General features: G+C 38.8%; 1 protein-coding gene across 1 annotated transcript; it reads right to left on the reverse strand.

Annotated features, from left to right (window-relative positions):
* Window positions 1-16,569: 16,569 nt before the first annotated feature.
* Window positions 16,570-19,017, reverse strand: LOC139850003 (uncharacterized). The gene has a single exon (XM_071839606.1). It carries the CDS (start codon window positions 19,015-19,017, stop codon window positions 16,570-16,572), a length of 2,448 nt encoding a protein of 815 aa, XP_071695707.1.
* Between the last annotated feature and the right edge of the window lie 1,411 nt (window positions 19,018-20,428).

Genomic DNA, 20,428 nt, shown 5'->3' on the forward strand with positions numbered 1-20,428 from the left:
TAAATAAGTCATGAATGATTACTCATATTTTTGTAATTTTATGAGATATTTTATGCTAGTTGCCAAATAATGGTTCACACATGTGTTAGGTGACTCACATGGGCTGATAAGAGCTGATCATTGGAGTGTATATACCAATAGTACATACATCTAAAAGCTGTGTATTGTACGAGTACGAATACGGGTGCATACGAGTAGAATTGTTGATGAAACTGAACGAGGATGTAATTGTAAGCATTTTTGTTAAGTAGAAGTATTTTTATAAGTGTCTTGAAGTCTTTCAAAAGTGTATGAATACATATTAAAACACTACATGTATATACATTTTAACTGAGTCGTTAAGTCATCGTTAGCCGTTACATGTAAGTGTTGTTTTGAAACCTTTAGGTTAACGATCTTGTTAAATGTTGTTAACCCAATGTTTATAATATCAAATGAAATTTTAAATTATTATATTATCATGATATTATGATGTATGAATATCTCTTAATATGATATATATACATTAAATGTCGTTACAACGATAATCGTTACATATATGTCTCGTTTCAAAATCATTAAGTTAGTAGTCTTGTTTTTACATATGTAGTTCATTATTAATATACTTAATGATATGTTTACTTATCATAATATCATGTTAACTATATATATAACCATATATATGTCATCATATAGTTTTTACAAGTTTTAACGTTCGTGAATCACCGGTCAACTTGGGTGGTCAATTGTCTATATGAAACCTATTTCAATTAATCAAGTCTTAACAAGTTTGATTGCTTAATATGTTGGAAACACTTAATAATGTAAATAACAATTTCATTTAATATATATATATAAACATGGAAAAGTTCGGGTCACTACAGATTTGCCCTCCGGCACTTTACGAGGCGGTCCGAAAAATGCCCGATAGCGCCGCTCGTCGCGCCAGGGTTCAGCACATTTATGAAGGGTTGGTGCTGACCCGGGACGAGCTACAGCGGACTATTGATCTGGACCAACGTGTCCGTCGCGCGGAGGCTGACGGTAAAGAGCTGAATGTTGAAATTGTCAAGATCAGGGAGGAGCTTGAACGGGCTAAGCAAACCGCTGCCGCAGCGGAGGTTGAAAAGAAGCAGGCCTTAAAGGAGGCCCAAAAGGCTATCAAAGAAATGGCCTTGGGCGCCAAAAAAGAACAAACTGCGCTAAAGGACCTGGAGGTGGTGCATAAAGAGCTGGCGGAGGAGAGAGCAAGTAATGAACTCCTCACCGCCGAGAACCAAGAGTTGTCCGCTGCCAACCGAAAGGCAGCGGATGACTTTCAAGAGCTTTGAAGCCTCATCCCCTCTATTTTTTATAAGGCTCTCAAAGTGCCAGAGGTGAAGGAGCCGTTCCAGAATTTGGTTAACGCTACGAGGAAAGTGGAGCACTTGGACGCGTACACCACGTTGGTGGAACATGTTGAAATAGCAGAACCAATTTCGGAGGCAATTCGAAACATGGCGGATGAGGATGCCTACGACCTCCACGATGCGGCGGTCAATGCTTGCGCGGCCATTAAGGTGCCATTTATTGAACAGATTGGGTCGACGCCGGACCTTACTTTGGCTAAAGTGAAGAAGATGATCCTGTAGTTGTAGGGATTTTTGTAATTCTGTATTCATTTTTGATCCTAATGATTGTAATTAAGTCAATGAAATATCATTCCCTTATGATTCTTGTTATTTTACTGTGTTCCAACTGTAGTAAAACATGTTTATATAAATATGTACGTACCGTCGTCACGGTAACGTACCATTTGTCAAGGTTACACTTGATAATTGTCGACATTGCACTCATCTACTTAGTGCTGGGATTAATGCGACGGATACGAAATCCAGAGGCACCCCGTTCCGACAGCTAGGCGTACCTCCAATACGCCTGGCGTCGCCAATGCCGTCCAAAGATTAGATGATGTCTTTGTTCATGGCAGAAGTAACTTGTGAATGGACTTACATTATTACATTCTTACGAAACACCGAAGTGCTGCCATAAAAGTTACGCAATACATTAACAATGAAAATTGAAAGATGCATTTAACTGAAAACAACTAAAAAACAAAGTCTAATGCGCTACGCGCTTACATTTGTGGTGATCAATCACAAACTTAGGTAAAATGAAAAAGAACAAATTTCAACAATGGAACATGTCGAAATACTTTAAACATAAAACTTCTTTAAGTTTGTCACGTGCCAAGTACGCGGTACAAATTTGCCATCATGCATCTTGAGGTTATACGCCCCGTTGCCAATTGCTTCTGCAATCACGTACGGGCCCTCCCAGTTGGGTCCCAATTTTCCAGTGTCCTCGACCCGGCTGGTATTGTTGTTACGCCACACAAAGTCACCGGGGCGGAAAGTACGTTCCTTCACACGCTGATTGTAGTACTTGGCAATCTTTTGCTTATTAGACGCTTCCCTGATGGCGGCGGCGTCGCGCCTTTCTTCCAACAAGTCCAAATTTTCTTTCAAACTAATGACGTTGGACTCATCGTTGAATTGCATTACACGCTGGGTTGGAACAGCAATTCCGGCGGGAATCACCGCCTCGGTACCATAGACAAGGCTAAATGGCGTTTCTCTGTTGCTTCCTTTTGGCGTGGTGTGGAACGCCCATAAGACTTGTGGAAGCTCATCTGCCCAACCTTTTCTGTCCGTGTCCAACCTTGCCCTTATCCCGGCAACAATATCCCTGTTTGTGACTTCCACTTGCCCATTTGCCTGCGGATGGGCAACGGAACTGAAAGTCTGTTTGATATTTAACCCGTCACACCATGAACAAAACGGATCGTGAGCAAACTGTTTACCGTTATCGCTGACAATTTCATGTGGTATTCCAAAACGGCACACGATTTCCTCCCAAACAAAGTTCACCATCTATTTTCCCGTTATGCTCTTCAAGGGTTTGGCTTCGACCCACTTGGTGAAAAAATCGATTGCAACAACCAAGTGTTTTCCGTCCGGGAAGGGGCCTACCAAATCGATTGCCCATTTGTACAAGGTCCAAGCGGACGTCACGGGAATCAGCTCATGCGCTGGCATGTGAATTATCGGGGCGTGACGTTGACATGAAGCACAAGCCTTAATGATTTCTTTCGTGTCACGGTACATGGACGGCCAAAAATACCCTAGCCGCATTATCTTTCCCACAACGGTCCTAAATCCTGCATGCATGTCACAAGTCCCTTCATGCACCTCCCTTACAATTGTTTCCACCTCGCTTAGACCGACACACCTTAAAAGTGGTGCCGTGAAGGATTTCTTGAATAGAACTCCGTCCCTCAACAAATACATAGGTGCTTTCATACGAATCTTACGTGCCATTGACCCGTCGACTGGCAACGTCCCGGTCTTTAGATACGTAACAATGGGACTCATACATGTCTCGACCTCCTCTACCGGGACCGCCTCCTATGATTATTTTGCAAGGAAGTTAGTACATAAGTGTACGTTGTGTTTTAAACAGATTATGCATATAGCGTATTTTTTATCAAAGCGAGTCGATACCTGTACCACGTCAGTGGATTTTTGACTAAGGACCTCCACCCAAACGTCCTTGGTGAAGTGGCTGAATATGCTTGACGCGAGCTTGCTGAGTGCGTCGGCCTTTTTGTTCAAGGATCGCGGCACCTGCGTTATTGAAAAATGCTCGAATTTATTGGCCAGTTCTTCGGCCAATGCCAAATAATTTTGCATAGCCGGATCTCTAGCTTCAAACGTGTCATAACCCGTCCTTAACCATAAGAACGAGTTAGATAACGTATGATTTCATTGCGAGGTATTGACCTCTATATGCGACATTTTTAAAAGAACAACTGCATTTATTTTACATTACAAACCATAACTCTTATTTTAATACAAGCTTTAGACAATAAAAAGATGATTATCGTTTAGCGATAATCTTAGACTTACAAACTTTACATGTGATGATAACAATACGATTTCTAGCATATTTTACATTACAAATCCTCCGATATGCAGTTTTATTTTTGACACAAATATGCATACTCAAGATCTTGTTTAAATTCAACATGTTGCAGCGGAAGCTTCTAATTATCACCTGAGAATAGACATGTTTAAAACGTCAACATAAAGTTGGTGAGATATAGGTTTAATGCCGGCAGCAATATATATATAGACCACAAGATTTCATATATAAACGTTTTAATAAAAATATTCTAAGTGGTTGAGCACTTGGTAACCATACTTAACATTTAATCACGTCGCATATTCCCTTTATTATGAAATCTTACTACACCGTACCAAGTGTAGTCACGAAACGAAGTACTGTGCAACCGTTGAATACTGGTCGTCCAGTCCGGTTGGGGTTGTCAGGCCCGATAGATCTATCAACAGGATTCGCGTTTACAATACCGCTGTAAATAACAGTTACCAAGCTACAGGGAAGTATGCCAGTGGAACAACTCAACGTAGAATATATTTTTCAGTTACTTGTGTCCATATCGTAAAACATAAAATACATGTATTCTCATCCCGAAATATTCAGAGTTTAAAAGTGGGACTATATACTCACTTTCGTCTTGAAGATATGTAATTTTGACTTGGTCTCCGATTGATATCACGAACCTATCCATATATAATATATCAATACCTTTTCTTTTTAAACAAACGTCACATATATATACTTATAATACTTTTAATACTTTTAATAATTCCTTAGTCCGTAGTTAGCAGTCCGATGTTAGTAATTCAATTTTAATGGTTCATTTTTAGGTGTTTAATAAACCCCCAATGAAATAAATAAAAACCCCCATCGTATATGTATTGGTCGAGATTAATCTTGACCCACGGTACCGGTGTTGTCAAATGACATGTTGCGTACATAAAGTACCGGTGTTGTCAAATGACGTGTTGCGTACAATCATGGGATCTTATGATTAATCTTCTCGTATTGTTTACGGGTGATCCTGAACCATATAAAATTAAATTATGAGTACATATATATAAAATATCATGTTATTTTAAAAAGATGTGATTTATTTAATTTTCTCCAATTATTTTCGTAGCTAAACTAGTCTTAGATATCCGATCTCGTTTTGGTCATAGTTTCTTCGTTACAACTCCGTTTTCGTTGATTCAACTTGCCACTTCCTTGGATCGAGTCCTTCTTTAAGAATATGAACTGTAAATACCTTAGTTTGTATTCGAAATCACAGGTCATAGGTCAAACTTTAGTGAAACTTATGAAGTTAATCATTTTCCATCATGTAAACAACCTTAAATGATTATTTTTCTAAAAATACTTATACTTTGAGTTAAATCATAAAATTTTTATGCGTTAACATATTCATAGTAAAAATCATTTTTCCAGAAAATAAACCTCCAATTCAAAGTTTAAGATGGTTTGTAATTATCCAACCCAAAACAGCCCCCGGTTACACTCCGACGTCGTAAAAACAGTTTTTAAGGTGTTCTTTGAAAAACCAAGTTAAACCTTGTTAAATTAGCATATATTTAAGATATATTACAGGTCTTGAAGTATTTTAAAAGTTAAGTTAGAAGGATCTATTTAGTTTGCAAACAAGTTTGAAAACATTCAAACTATGTTCTTGTTGTTAAAATTTTATACCACAAAATAAGATAGCTATATATATATGAATCGAATAAGGTTATGAACATAGTTACTACCTCAAGTTCCTTGGACAAGGTTGCTGTAAAAGAGGAGTAAGAACCTAGAACCAAAAGGTTGATGGAATTGGATGAAAGATTGGAAGTAAACTTGTGTTCTTGAAAGGATTCTTGAAGTGTTTTTGTAAGGGTTTTATTATGGTGATTAAGTGATGTTTTTGAAGCTAGATATTCATGGTATCTTGCTGGGATTATGATGAACACTTAAGGTTCTTAAGATTGTGTTTTGTTTAGAGAAAATGAGGTAGTAAAGATTGAAAATGGATGGAGTATATAAAGCCTTAAAAAAACGTTTTTCATGGGAAACATGGACAAGATTTTCAAGTTGTTATTTTGTGAAATTAGTCAACAAACTTCCAAATTCTAATTACCTCTCATCTAGGGCAGTAATAATGGCTAGTTAGGTGGTGATTTGATGTGTATATACTAATAGTAAATACGTATAGAAGCTAGGTATGATACGAGTACATATACTCTAGATATACGTATAGAAATCTTGTGAAAAATGGAATGAGAATTCAAATATAGCTATCTTTTGTGAATACACTTATATTGTTTTATGTATTTAAGTCCTTAAAAAGTGATTAAATACATTACATATACGATATATGTATAAACATTATAGGTCATAAGTATTTATGTCAAATAACGTTACGTATGGTTATCGTTTTGAAAACTTAAGTTAGTAGTTTCATAATATACTTATAACTTATTGTTATTAATACAAAATGAGATATTAAAACATTCATTAATCATGTTAAATATGTATATATACATATATATACACAAACGTATAATTATCATATATTGTATAGTTCGTGATATCATCGGTCAAACTAGACGGTCAAACGTTGTGTAAAACTCTTTTCGGAAACATAAATCTCAACAATTTGGATTGCTTATCATGTTGGTAAGGTTTAATTTATATAAATATTAATCTTATAAGTATAGAACGATCGAAAAAGTGCGGGTCATTACAGTACCTACCCGTTAAATAAATTTCGTCCTGAAATTTTAAAATTGTACCTATTTTGCGTCATCGGAAAACAAGTGTGGATATTTTTGTTTCATTTGATCCTCTCGTTCCCAAGTAAACTCGGGACCCCTTCGAGCATTCCAACGAACCTTAACGATCGGTATGTTGCTCTGCTTGAGCCGTTTAACTTCACGATCCATGATTTCGATTGGTTCTTCGATGAATTGTAGTTTCTCGTCGACATGGATTTCTTCAAGAGGAATGGTGAGATCTTCCTTTGCAAGACACTTCTTAAGGTTTGAGACGTGAAATGTATTATGTACTCCGGCGAGTTGTTGTGGTAACTCGAGTCGATAAGCTACCGGTCCAATGCGTTCGATAATCTTGAACGGGCCTACATATCTTGGGTTCAGTTTACCCCTTTTTCCGAAGCGTATTACACCTTTCCACGGTGACACCTTTAACATAACCATGTCACCGATCTGAAACTCTAATGGTTTCCTTCGAACATCGGCGTAGCTCTTTTGGCGACTACGGGCTGTTTTCAATCTCTCCTTGATTTGTACTATCTTCTCAGTCGTTTCGTGTATGATCTCGGGACCAGTTAATTGTCGATCCCCTACTTCATTCCAACAAATAGGAGATCTACACTTCCTTCCGTACAATGCTTCGAATGGCGCAGCTTTAATGCTCGCATGATAACTATTATTATACGAGAATTCTGCTAATGGTAGATATTTATCCCATCCGTTTCCAAAATCGATCACACATGCCCTGAGCATGTCTTCAAGAGTCTGAATCGTTCTTTCACTCTGCCCGTCGGTTTGCGAATGATACGCGGTACTCATATCCAAACGAGTTCCTAGGGCCTCCTGTAGTGATTGCCAGAACTTTGATGTAAATCTACTATCACGATCGGATATAATGGAAATAGGTATTCCATGCCTTGAAACAACTTCCTTTATATACAATCGTAATAGTTTCTCCATTCTATCCGTTTCCTTTATAGGCAAGAAATGTGCAGACTTGGTGAGACGATCAACAATCACCCAAATGGTGTCGTATCCCCAGGCAGTCTTTGGTAACTTCGTGATGAAATCCATGGTAATACCATCCCATTTCCATTCTGGGATTTCTGGTTGTTGAAGTAACCCTGACGGCTTCTGGTGTTCAGCTTTGACTTTGGAACAAGTTAAACATTCCCCAACATATGTTGCAACGTCTGTCTTTAAATTAGGCCACCAATAATGTGTCTTAAGATCTTGGTACATCTTTCCAACTCCAGGATGTATCGAGTATCTTGTCTTATGTGCCTCATTCAATATCAACTTCCTTAATCCACCCAACTTCGGTACCCAAATACGGTTTGCAAAATATCGAATTCCATCTTCCCGTATAACGAGTTGCTTCTCATACTTCTTCATTATTTCATTTCCTATATTTTCTTTAGTAAGTGCTTCTCGTTGAACTTCTTTGATTTGTGAGTTGAGATTCATGCGAATTTTTATGTTCATCGCTCGTACTCGAATTGGTTCTCGTTCCTTTCTACTTAGAGCGTCGGCCACCACGTTCGCTTTCCCGGGATGATAACGAATTTCACAATCATAGTCATTTATTAACTCAACCCACCTACGTTGCCTCATGTTCAGCTGTTTTTGATCGAAAATATGTTGAAGGCTTTTATGATCAGTAAACACAGTGCATTTAACCCCATACAAGTAGTGTCTCCATATCTTCAATGCAAACACGACTGCTCCCAGTTCTAGATCATGCGTCGTATAATTTCGCTCGTGAATCTTTAATTGTCGGGATGCGTATACAATAACTTTCTTCCGTTGCATAAGAACGCAACCAAAACCTTGTCGCGAAGCGTCACAATATATTTCAAAATCATCGTTCCCTTCTGGTAACGATAAAATAGGCACCGTAGTCAACTTCTTTTTCAGTATTTGAAATGCACTCTCCTGCTCAGAAGTCCATTCATATTTCTTCCCTTTTTGCGTTAACGCTGTCAACGGCTTAGCTATTCGGGAAAAATCTTGAATAAACCTTCTATAATAACCGGCTAAACCCAAAAATTGGCGTATCTGCATTGGTGTCTTAGGAGTCTCCCATTTTTCAATGGCTTCAATTTTTGCTGGATCAACCTGAATTCCTTTGCTACTAACAACGTGGCCAAGAAATTGCACTTCTTTCAACCAGAAAGCACATTTAGAAAATTTAGCATATAGCTGTTCTTTTCTTAACAACTCTAATATCAACCTTAAATGCTGCTCATGATCTTGCTCACTCTTGGAATAGATAAGAATATCATCAATGAAAACGATAACAAACTTATCTAAATATGGACTACAAACTCGATTCATGAGGTCCATGAATACAGCTGGCGCATTCGTCAATCCAAACGGCATGACCAAAAATTCGTAATGACCGTAGCGTGTCCGAAAAGCAGTTTTCGGTATATCTTCTTCTTTGACACGTAATTGATGATAGCCCGATCTTAGGTCAATTTTCGAGTACACACATGATCCTTGGAGTTGATCAAATAAGTCGTCAATTCTCGGTAGTGGATACCGATTCTTGATAGTTAACTTATTTAATTCATGATAATCTATACACATTCGGAAAGATCCGTCTTTCTTCTTGACGAATAAAATTGGAGCTCCCCACGGTGAAGTACTTGGTCGTATGAATCCACGATCCAGTAATTCTTTTAACTGACTCTGAAGTTCTTTTAACTCGGACGGTGCAAGTCTATATGGAGCACGGGCAACCGGTGCAGCTCCTGGTACAAGATCTATTTGAAATTCTACAGATCTAAATGGAGGTAATCCCTGCAACTCTTCCGGAAATACTTCAGGAAAATCTCTTGCCACAGGCTCGTCATTGATGCACTTCTCTTTTTCTTTCTTTTCGACTTTATTAACATGTGCTAAGATAGCATAGCACCCTTTCTTCAAGCACTTATGAGCTTTCAAATAACTAATGAGTTTTAGCTTTGAGTTACCCTTCTCTCCATAAATCATTACTGGCGTTTTATCCTTACGAGGAATGCGAATTGCCTTCTTGGCGCACACAACTTCAGCTCCTATTTTGGACATCCAGTCCATGCCGATTATTACATCAAAACTTCCTAATTCTATGGGTATCAAATCAATCTTAAATGTTTCTCCGGCTAAATTTATTTTACAATCACGGCAAATTTTATCAGCTTTAATTAGTTTACCATTAGCTAACTCAATCATGTACTTAGCATCTAGAGGTAATGATGAACAATTCAATTTAGCGTGAAAGTCTCTACACACGTAACTTCTATCAGCACCAGTATCAAATATAATAGATGCGGATAAGTTATTAATGGTAAACGTACCCGTAACAAGCTCCGGGTCTTCACATGCCTCTCTAGCATTAATAACAAATGCTCTCCCACGTGCAGGTCCGATATTCTTCTCTGGATTCGGGCACTGGCTCTTATAGTGACCTTGTTTTCCACACCCAAAACAAGTAATGGTAGCCAAAGCAGTTCTATTTGCATTGGTGGCAGGAGTCTTGGTACCATTTGTATTTGTAACGAGAGCCCTACAATCTTCAGCAAGATGACCCTTTCGATTACATTTGTTGCATACCACATTACAGTAACCAGAGTGATGTTTGTGGCATCGGTTGCATAAATGATTTTGTCCTTTATAACCAAAGCTTAAACCACTACCCGCACCTTGCGTGTTTTCTTGTTTCTTAAAAGATTATTGTTGGTTACCTCGATCATAATTTCCATTCCACTTTCTTTTGTTACCTGATACCTTCACATCAGTATTGGATACTTTCTTATCCATGATGACCTGATCCATTAGCTCGTTTGCCATGGTTATAGCTTCATGAATTGTCTTAGGTTTCGATGCTGTAACATTTGCCTTGACCTTTTTGGGCAAACCATCTTTGTACATTTCAATCTTCCGTTCTTCGGTTGGAACCAATTCAGGACATAGCAAAACTAATTCCATGAATCGCTGATTGTAGTTGGTGATTTCAGTACCAATAACCTTCAGACTTCGTAACTCATCTTCCAACTTCCTAACCTCGTTCCTTGGACAATATTCGTTGATTAACATTGTTTTGAATTCTTCCCACGGAGTATCATAAGCTACATCTCCTCCTACAGCCTTCACATAATTTTTCCACCACGTGAGTGCACTATCTTGTAAAGTGCACGATGCATACTTGGTCATGTCCTTTTCAACACAACCACTGATTTTAAACACAGTCTCCATCTTTTCTATCCACCGGGTTAAACCGATTGGTCCTTCTATTCCACTGAATGATGAGGGCTTGCAAGCTTGAAAAGTTTTGTAAGTGCACCCCACACGAGGATTTGGGTTAACTGCAGCACCTCTTGCAGCCTCGACCCATAACATTCTGTCGTTCACTCGCTGATTGATGAGTTCCTGGATTTCTTGTTCCGTAATTCGGTTCAATCGCGCCATATTCTTCTATAAGAATGAAAAGAAAATAATTATTCACATGGAATATTATAGATGTAGTGTATATTTACAGTACATTATAGCTTATTAATAATATGAACCAGGTATTATTATAAAAGCCTTTTCTTCTTATTAGCGTTTTATAATTATATCTAGGGTAGTACCTACCCGTTAATGTCCATACTTAATAGCTTAGTACAGAATCAATTACTACCATCTAAATAATACTTAACCATGGAAAATTATTGCATTTCACACTTCACTATTTTACATATGCTTATCTTACATCGAACATTAAACAAACCACACGAATAATATTATACAAAACATTATATGATCCCATGGTTTAATACGGCAGCGCATCGTTTGGTCTATTTTCTAGGACGTTTAGGTTCAAAGAATCGCTTAACGCTTATCCTGGCTGTCTGCCTATATTTTGGCTGTGGGACTGAAGAACTGGATGCCGGGATAGAACGAATAGGAATAGCGGGAATAGGGGTGGTAGTGTCTAGTGGAGTTGGTGCCACATCATCCTTACTAAACTCGGGATTTGAATTTTCTAATTCATTAGCCTTTCGTTTCTTTCCTAGTTCGAACTCGTCTTTTGTAATTTCCTGTATTTCTTCCTCGGGTTCACTTTCCTCCTCGGGTTCACTTTCCTCCTCGGGTTCACTTTCCTCCTCGGGTTCACTTTCCGGGTTCTCTATAGTTGGTTCATCCGAAATTTGTGAGTCTTCCCCAAAGATATTATTTTCGTCATCGGATAGGTTAATGACTGGAACACCATCTGAAGATTCTGATTCGGAGTCGCTGAATGTGATAACAAGTTTTGAGCCCGACATCTATCACACAACAACTAACCCATTAGTACTACATAATATTTACATATAAATTTTTACCAACAATGATAAGCAATGGTTTTTAAATCAGACCCGGTCAAAGTCCAGACTTACTAATGTATCCTAACGACTTATCAGTTAGACACACTAATGCAAACCTGGTTCGCTAAGACCACCGCTCTGATACCACATGTCATAACCCGTCCTTAACCATAAGAACGAGTTAGATAACGTATGATTTCATTGCGAGGTATTGACCTCTATATGCGACATTTTTAAAAGAACAACTGCATTTATTTTACATTACAAACCATAACTCTTATTTTAATACAAGCTTTAGACAATAAAAAGATGATTATCGTTTAGCGATAATCTTAGACTTACAAACTTTACATGTGATGATAACAATACGATTTCTAGCATATTTTACATTACAAATCCTCCGATATGCAGTTTTATTTTTGACACAAATATGCATACTCAAGATCTTGTTTAAATTCAACATGTTGCAGCGGAAGCTTCTAATTATCACCTGAGAATAGACATGTTTAAAACGTCAACATAAAGTTGGTGAGATATAGGTTTAATGCCGGCAGCAATATATATATAGACCACAAGATTTCATATATAAACGTTTTAATAAAAATATTCTAAGTGGTTGAGCACTTGGTAACCATACTTAACATTTAATCACGTCGCATATTCCCTTTATTATGAAATCTTACTACACCGTACCAAGTGTAGTCACGAAACGAAGTACTGTGCAACCGTTGAATACTGGTCGTCCAGTCCGGTTGGGGTTGTCAGGCCCGATAGATCTATCAACAGGATTCGCGTTTACAATACCGCTGTAAATAACAGTTACCAAGCTACAGGGAAATATGCCAGTGGTACAACTCAACGTAGAATATATTTTTCAGTTACTTGTGTCCATATCGTAAAACATAAAATACATGTATTCTCATCCCGAAATATTCAGAGTTTAAAAGTGGGACTATATACTCACTTTCGTCTTGAAGATATGTAATTTTGACTTGGTCTCCGATTGATATCACGAACCTATCCATATACAATATATCAATACCTTTTCTTTTTAAACAAACGTCACATATATATACTTATAATACTTTTAATACTTTTAATAATTCCTTAGTCCGTAGTTAGCAGTCCGATGTTAGTAATTCAATTTTAATGGTTCATTTTTAGGTGTTTAATAAACCCCCAATGAAATAAATAAAAACCCCCATCGTATATGTATTGGTCGAGATTAATCTTGACCCACGGTACCGGTGTTGTCAAATGACGTGTTGCGTACATAAAGTACCGGTGTTGTCAAATGACGTGTTGCGTACAATCATGGGATCTTATGATTAATCTTCTCGTATTGTTTACGGGTGATCCTGAACCATATAAAATTAAATTATGAGTACATATATATAAAATATCATGTTATTTTAAAAAGATGTGATTTATTTAATTTTCTCCAATTATTTTCGTAGCTAAACTAGTCTTAGATATCCGATCTCGTTTTGGTCATAGTTTCTTCGTTACAACTCCGTTTTCGTTGATTCAACTTGCCACTTCCTTGGATCGAGTCCTTCTTTAAGAATATGAACTGTAAATACCTTAGTTTGTATTCGAAATCACAGGTCATAGGTCAAACTTTAGTGAAACTTATGAAGTTAATCATTTTCCATCATGTAAACAACCTTAAATGATTATTTTTCTAAAAATACTTATACTTTGAGTTAAATCATAAAAATTTTATGCGTTAACATATTCATAGTAAAAATCATTTTTCCAGAAAATAAACCTCCAATTCAAAGTTTAAGATGGTTTGTAATTATCCAACCCAAAACAGCCCCCGGTTACACTCCGACGTCGTAAAAACAGTTTTTAAGGTGTTCTTTGAAAAACCAAGTTAAACCTTGTTAAATTAGCATATATTTAAGATATATTACAGGTCTTGAAGTATTTTAAAAGTTAAGTTAGAAGGATCTATTTAGTTTTCAAACAAGTTTGAAAACATTCAAACTATGTTCTTGTTGTTAAAATTTTATACCACAAAATAAGATAGCTATATATATATGAATCGAATAAGGTTATGAACATAGTTACTACCTCAAGTTCCTTGGACAAGGTTGCTGTAAAAGAGGAGTAAGAACCTAGAACCAAAAGGGTGATGGAATTGGATGAAAGATTGGAAGTAAACTTGTGTTCTTGAAAGGATTCTTGAAGTGTTTTTGTAAGGGTTTTATTATGGTGATTAAGTGATGTTTTTGAAGCTAGATATTCATGGTATCTTGCTGGGATTATGATGAACACTTAAGGTTCTTAAGATTGTGTTTTGTTTAGAGAAAATGAGGTAGTAAAGATTGAAAATGGATGGAGTATATAAAGCCTTAAAAAAACGTTTTTCATGGGAAACATGGACAAGATTTTCAAGTTGTTATTTTGTGAAATTAGTCAACAAACTTCCAAATTCTAATTACCTCTCATCTAGGGCAGTAATAATGGCTAGTTAGGTGGTGATTTGATGTGTATATACTAATAGTAAATACGTATAGAAGCTAGGTATGATACGAGTACATATACTCTAGATATACGTATAGAAATCTTGTGAAAAATGGAATGAGAATTCAAATATAGCTATCTTTTGTGAATACACTTATATTGTTTTATGTATTTAAGTCCTTAAAAAGTGATTAAATACATTACATATACGATATATGTATAAACATTATAGGTCATAAGTATTTATGTCAAATAACGTTACGTATGGTTATCGTTTTGAAAACTTAAGTTAGTAGTTTCATAATATACTTATAACTTATTGTTATTAATACAAAATGAGATATTAAAACATTCATTAATCATGTTAAATATGTATATATACATATATATACACAAACATATAATTATCATATATTGTATAGTTCGTGATATCATCGGTCAAACTAGACGGTCAAACGTTGTGTAAAACTCTTTTCGGAAACATAAATCTCAACAATTTGGATTACTTATCATGTTGGTAAGGTTTAATTTATATAAATATTAATCTTATAAGTATAGAACGATCGAAAAAGTGCGGGTCATTACAAAACGTCCCGTTCATTTGGTTTGCTACGAGTTGAGAATCAACCGACACCTTCAGATTTTTAATTCCCATTTTTTCAGCCATTCTTAAACCAGACAGCAATGCCTCATATTCCGCTTCATTATTGGAGGCGGGGAACTCAAAACGCAACGCATAAGTGTGTTCCTCGCCGTCAGGGCCAATTAAGATTAGACCTGCACCTGCACCGTCAGAACTTGATGCACCATCAGTGAATAGTTCTCACGTGACTGTGTTTGGTACTTCTTCGACAACCGGCTCTGGTGACTCGGCGCCTATAAATTCAACCATAAAATCTGCCATGATCTGGCCTTTGACAGCGGTCCGGGGGGCGTAATGGATTTCATGTTCGCCCAATTCGATTGCCCACTTGGCTAGTCTGCCAGAAACCTCCAGTTTGCTCAGTACCTGTTTAATAGGTGAATCTGTTAGCACCAGCATTGGGTGCGCTTGAAAGTACCGTCTCAATCGTCTTGCGGTGTGTACTAAAGTGAAAATAAGCTTCTCAATTGGTTTGTAGTTAACTTCGCCATGTTGTAGCACTTTGCTCACAAAATAAACTGGCATCTGCCACCACGTTTCGCGACGAGCACCGAGCTAACAGCCTCAGTTCCTGCCGCCAAGTAAATTGTAAGAGTTTTGCCTGAAAACTCTTAACACGTTAGCGTTACAAGATACAAAAATTCGTAAAAAATTATCACGGAACGGTTACTTTACCCAGTACCGGTGCCGTTAATGTCGGCAACGTCCTGATCAAGGTCTTCATTTCCTGGAAAGTGCGATCCGCTTCAGGGTTCCAATCAAAGTTCCGTCCTACGTTTTCCTTCAACACTTTGAAAAATGGAAGTGACCGCTCCGCTGCTTTTGACAGGAATCTGGACAACGCTGCCAGTTTTCCGTTCAAGCTTTGCACTTCCTTCTTTGTTCGCGACGCTACCATTTCTTCAACAGCTTGAATTTTCTTAGGGTTCGCCCGTATGCCGCGCGTCGTGACGACGTGTCCCAAAAACTTTCCCTCTTCGAATCTAAAACTACACTTGTCCGGATTCAGCTTCATGTTGATTCTTCACAGCGAGTCGAACGTTTCTTGGATGTCTGTCAAAAGATCCGGCTCGGTGTGACTTTTGATTACTATGTCGTCGACATATGCCTCCATATTTGGACCAATTTGTTCCCTAAACGCAGCGTCGATGACGCGCGGGTACGTGGCTCCAGCATTTTTCAAACCAAAGGGCATCTTTTTGTAACAAAAAATGCCTTGATCTGTGTGGAACGCGGTTTTGTCTTCGTCACGTTCCGCCATCTGGATCTGGTGGTACCCTTTGTAAGCGTCGAGGAAACATTTGAAACGAAAACCCGCCAGCGACTCTACCTTCCAATCTATCTCTGGCAACGGATAATTATCCTTGGGACAAGCCTTAATGGTGTCTTTAAAATCGACACACATTCACCACGAGACGTTCGCCTTCTTGACTAATACTGGATTAGCGACCTATGTCTAATACTTAACCTCACGTAGTATGTCTGCCTGTACTAACTTTTCTACCTCGTTTTTTAAGAAGGCGCTACGTTCCGGAGCCATACCCCATTTCTTTTGCCTCACAGGAGTTATACTTGGGTTAGCGTTTAAGCGATGTTCTGCTACGGTGCGGGGTACTCCCTTCATATCAGACTCTTGCCACGCGAATACATCAGCGTTATTTGTCAAAAGTTCACATAACGCGCTTTTCGTCGCATCGGATAGCGTTTGCCCAATCTGAACCGTCTTTTCGGGAAAGGAATGGTTAATGATGACACTCCCCTCATGCTCAACCGGTGCCGTCCCCTGTAGCGGTTGCTCGACCTGGCCTACAATCGGTATTCGATCAGAGTAAATGGTTGCAACGCCTAACGGGGTTGGGAATTTCATCATTCTGTGTACCGTAGAAACTATAGCGCCGAATTCACACAACGCTTTCCATCCCATGATAATGTTATACTTCGATTGGCTTCTAACTACCACGAAATTCAGGGCTACTGTTAGCCGCTTCTTGTTTTCTTCTAGCGTAACATCAATATTTACCTGGCCCAAAGGCCAAGTGGTTTCTCCCTTGAAACCCGCGACGGGATGAAGCGGTGGTTTTAACTTATCCTGCACATCCTGTGGTAACTGTAAGAAGCAGTGTTCGTATAAGACGTCAACGGCGCTTCCTATATCCACATAAATCCTGGAGACCTTGCACCGTCCCACCGTGGCGGTTATCGTCACGGGAAAATCGGTAGGACAGACTCTCCAAAAAGCAGGAAACGTGATAGGGGCACATTCCCATTCCTCCAAAACTTCTGCCTTTCGGACGTGACCTGCGTTCCACATTTGTATCATGCGAATGTGCTTTTCAGGAGCTTTTTCTTTTCCTCTTTGCCAAGAAAATTTCTTTGCCCCGGGGGTTTTAACACGTGACGGCTTCAGATGGGAAAATTCCCCAAGCTTCAATCGTTCGACTATCACCTTTTTAAGTTCCCTACAGTCATCCACATCATGCCCCTTATCTTCATGAAAAATACACCACTTACTTTCATCCACAGCGAAGCGTGGCTGCATTGGTTTCGGCGGCGGAAAATCTTTGCTTAGTTCCTCCGTTGTCAGAATTTCCTTAGACGTTTTCGACAACGATTTTATCAAACTCTCCTCTTCTGCCGACAACCTTTTTGGGGCGTACCGTTCGTAAGGACGATAGCTGTTACGGTGGTCAGACTTGTGGCTGGAACGCCCGTAGCCCCTGTTGTTGCCGCTTCCACTTCCTTTGTACTTGTTACCTGCGTTGCCTTTGCTGTTTCCCTTATCGTCTTTATCGTGCCGGTCCGTTGTGCTGTGGTCCCCAACGGCAGCATCTGCAAACTCCTCGGAACGTACATAATCCTTTACCATTTTCACGGCCTCAACGAACGTCTTCGGCAGCTTACGCCGCATCGATTTTACTAACGACAAATAACGGGTTTGACAGATTCCCATGATGTACGCGGAGATCTGCTGCGATTCAGGCAGATCGGGGATCTTTTGGCACTCCGCCGTGAAGCGAGAAGTGAAATTCATCAGGGATTCACGCGTCCTCATCTTGATGCTGTACGCATCTAGGTGAGTGAGTTCGGTGCGTTTAAAGTTCTGGAAACGTTGCACGAACTTAGTTCTGAGGTCGGTGTAGCTGGAAATGCTTAAGGCAGGTAACTTGGCGAACCATTCTCTCGCGACGGCTTGCAGCTGTCCCGGGAACATGTGGCACGCCGTCGGACTGTCCCAATGCTGCGTCTTGATGGCGTGTTCGAATTTCTGCAGAAAGTCTTCCGGATCCATGGTGTCGTCATACATCCCTAGCGTAAGAGGGGTAGTAAGGACGGCGGGCAACGGATGGGTGGCTATCTCTCGAGTAAACTTCTCCAACATCGCGGAAACTTCAAACGTTCGCTTAACGTTGTCTCCCATCATAGCGTACCAATTGTTCAACATGTTATCCGCCACGCCAGGCTGCTCGACCTGAGCGCTCATGGATTCCGGTGCGGCTAGAATTAAGTTCTCGATTAAGTCCTTTCGTGCTTCCGCTCTGGTTTTGCCAGAACTCTTACCAGTCTCTGACGTTGAACGTGTAGAGCTTCGTGGATGGACTTTGGACATACCAGTTGGTTTTTCACCGCCTTTGGACATGAGCGACGGTAAAACAAATCCTCCTTTTGCCAAAAAACGTATCGCTTCTTCGCCACCGATGGGTTTAAGCTGGCTTAAGTTGGCTTCTGGGGTTCCTGTCTCCTCGACGTCACGCTTATTGGCCTCATCATCATCGTCGAATTGCAACCAAGTACGCTTGATAGAGTCGTCTGGTGTCTCGTAGCCGCTATCGTCAGTGGGCTTCAAAGGATCGTACGGTTCTTTGCCAGTGTTGGCGGTTGTTGACGGATTGGAATCGCCTGTCATCTTGTGTAAAAGTATTGATCAAACGGTCCCACAGATGGCGCCAAATGATCAAGCCAAAATTGACCTGAGTGCAAAAGATTGTTGTGACTAACCTTCGGAAGGGGTTCCTCCGGTTAACGCGATGGGTTTGAAGGGTGTTGTGGTGGTTGACTTTTGCCGAGCCTCCAAGGTGAACTAATCAAAGTGATCAGTAATGGTAAGTGAATGCTGATTGTTTTTAATGTGTTCTAAATGATTGATTATGGCTAGTATTTATAGGAGAAAGATGGCGGTTATTCTAGGTAACTACCATCAGTCCACTAACCCACGGTTACCACTCCTGGAATCCTCTAATCATGCCCACTAACTGCTCCACGTTCTCCTGATTTATCGGACGGACAAGCGACTGAGCAGACTAAGTCAACATTCAACGGTACGCTACGGGTGGCGTAGCGTGAGAACAATCATGACCTGAAGACAGCGTTGACTTAGGTGTAATGCAACCAGGAATTGAAGCTAAATGTCCAGCTAAGAAGTACACCATGCGTCTCACGTGACGGTGATGGCGGGACGTACGTCATTAGCCTAATAAACAAATGATCAAACAAATGTAATTTTTTGAAACTTCTGAAAATATGTAATGATATGAAGCTCTAACTACTATAGTTGCTAAACTTTCATTTTCATTTCAAACATTTCATATTTAAAAACACGCCTCTAACATGCTTATTCCAGCTTTCATCCCATCATCAATCAAAATCAATTAAAATTACAAACATGTAATAAATTAATAAAAGTTGAATACTTGTCAAACCTTGAAAAAGTCAACTTGGCCTCTCAACGACTATTAATATAACCCCACTACTTCATCAATAACAATTAAGGAATGTGTACCCAAGATCAGGAACTCAATGAAAATCATGCTTTTTGAAGCTTTCATCATCACATAGTTAAAGGTATGTCACACAATTACTTCAATGTTCTTCGATATTCGATCACATTATTCACTCATCGATATCCAAAATGTGTTTAATTTTTCAACTACGCGTTTTTATACAGATATTGACCTTGATCAAGTAAGATTAGTAATACGAACATCGTTAATCGATTATTTGCTAATAAAATGCATTAGAAATGTGTTTAAGAATAATTATAATGCATGGCACATTAATGAGTAACTGCCGGCCATAAAACTAAAAATTTGTAATCATAAAGCAAAGACTATATCATACATAACTCTTTTTTTGGATATATGATTGTCATTATCATTTATTTTTAATTTATTAGTAATATATTTTGATATAAACACCTTCTATAAAAGGCGATGATCTATACACCACTAAACATACTTTGTAATATTTCCATCTACATCTACAAATGGAGTGATAATATAGTACGGTTATGGATACACAGATTAATCACGAAACTTAAT

The sequence above is a fragment of the Rutidosis leptorrhynchoides genome, chromosome 5 (genome assembly GCF_046630445.1).
Source record: "Rutidosis leptorrhynchoides isolate AG116_Rl617_1_P2 chromosome 5, CSIRO_AGI_Rlap_v1, whole genome shotgun sequence".
NCBI classification, from domain to species: Eukaryota; Viridiplantae; Streptophyta; class Magnoliopsida; order Asterales; family Asteraceae; genus Rutidosis; species Rutidosis leptorrhynchoides.

Coding starts and splice junctions, on each gene's coding strand:
- LOC139850003 (XM_071839606.1), bottom strand. CDS start 19,017: ATGACAGGCGATTCCAATCCGTCAACAACCGCCAACACTGGCAAAGAA.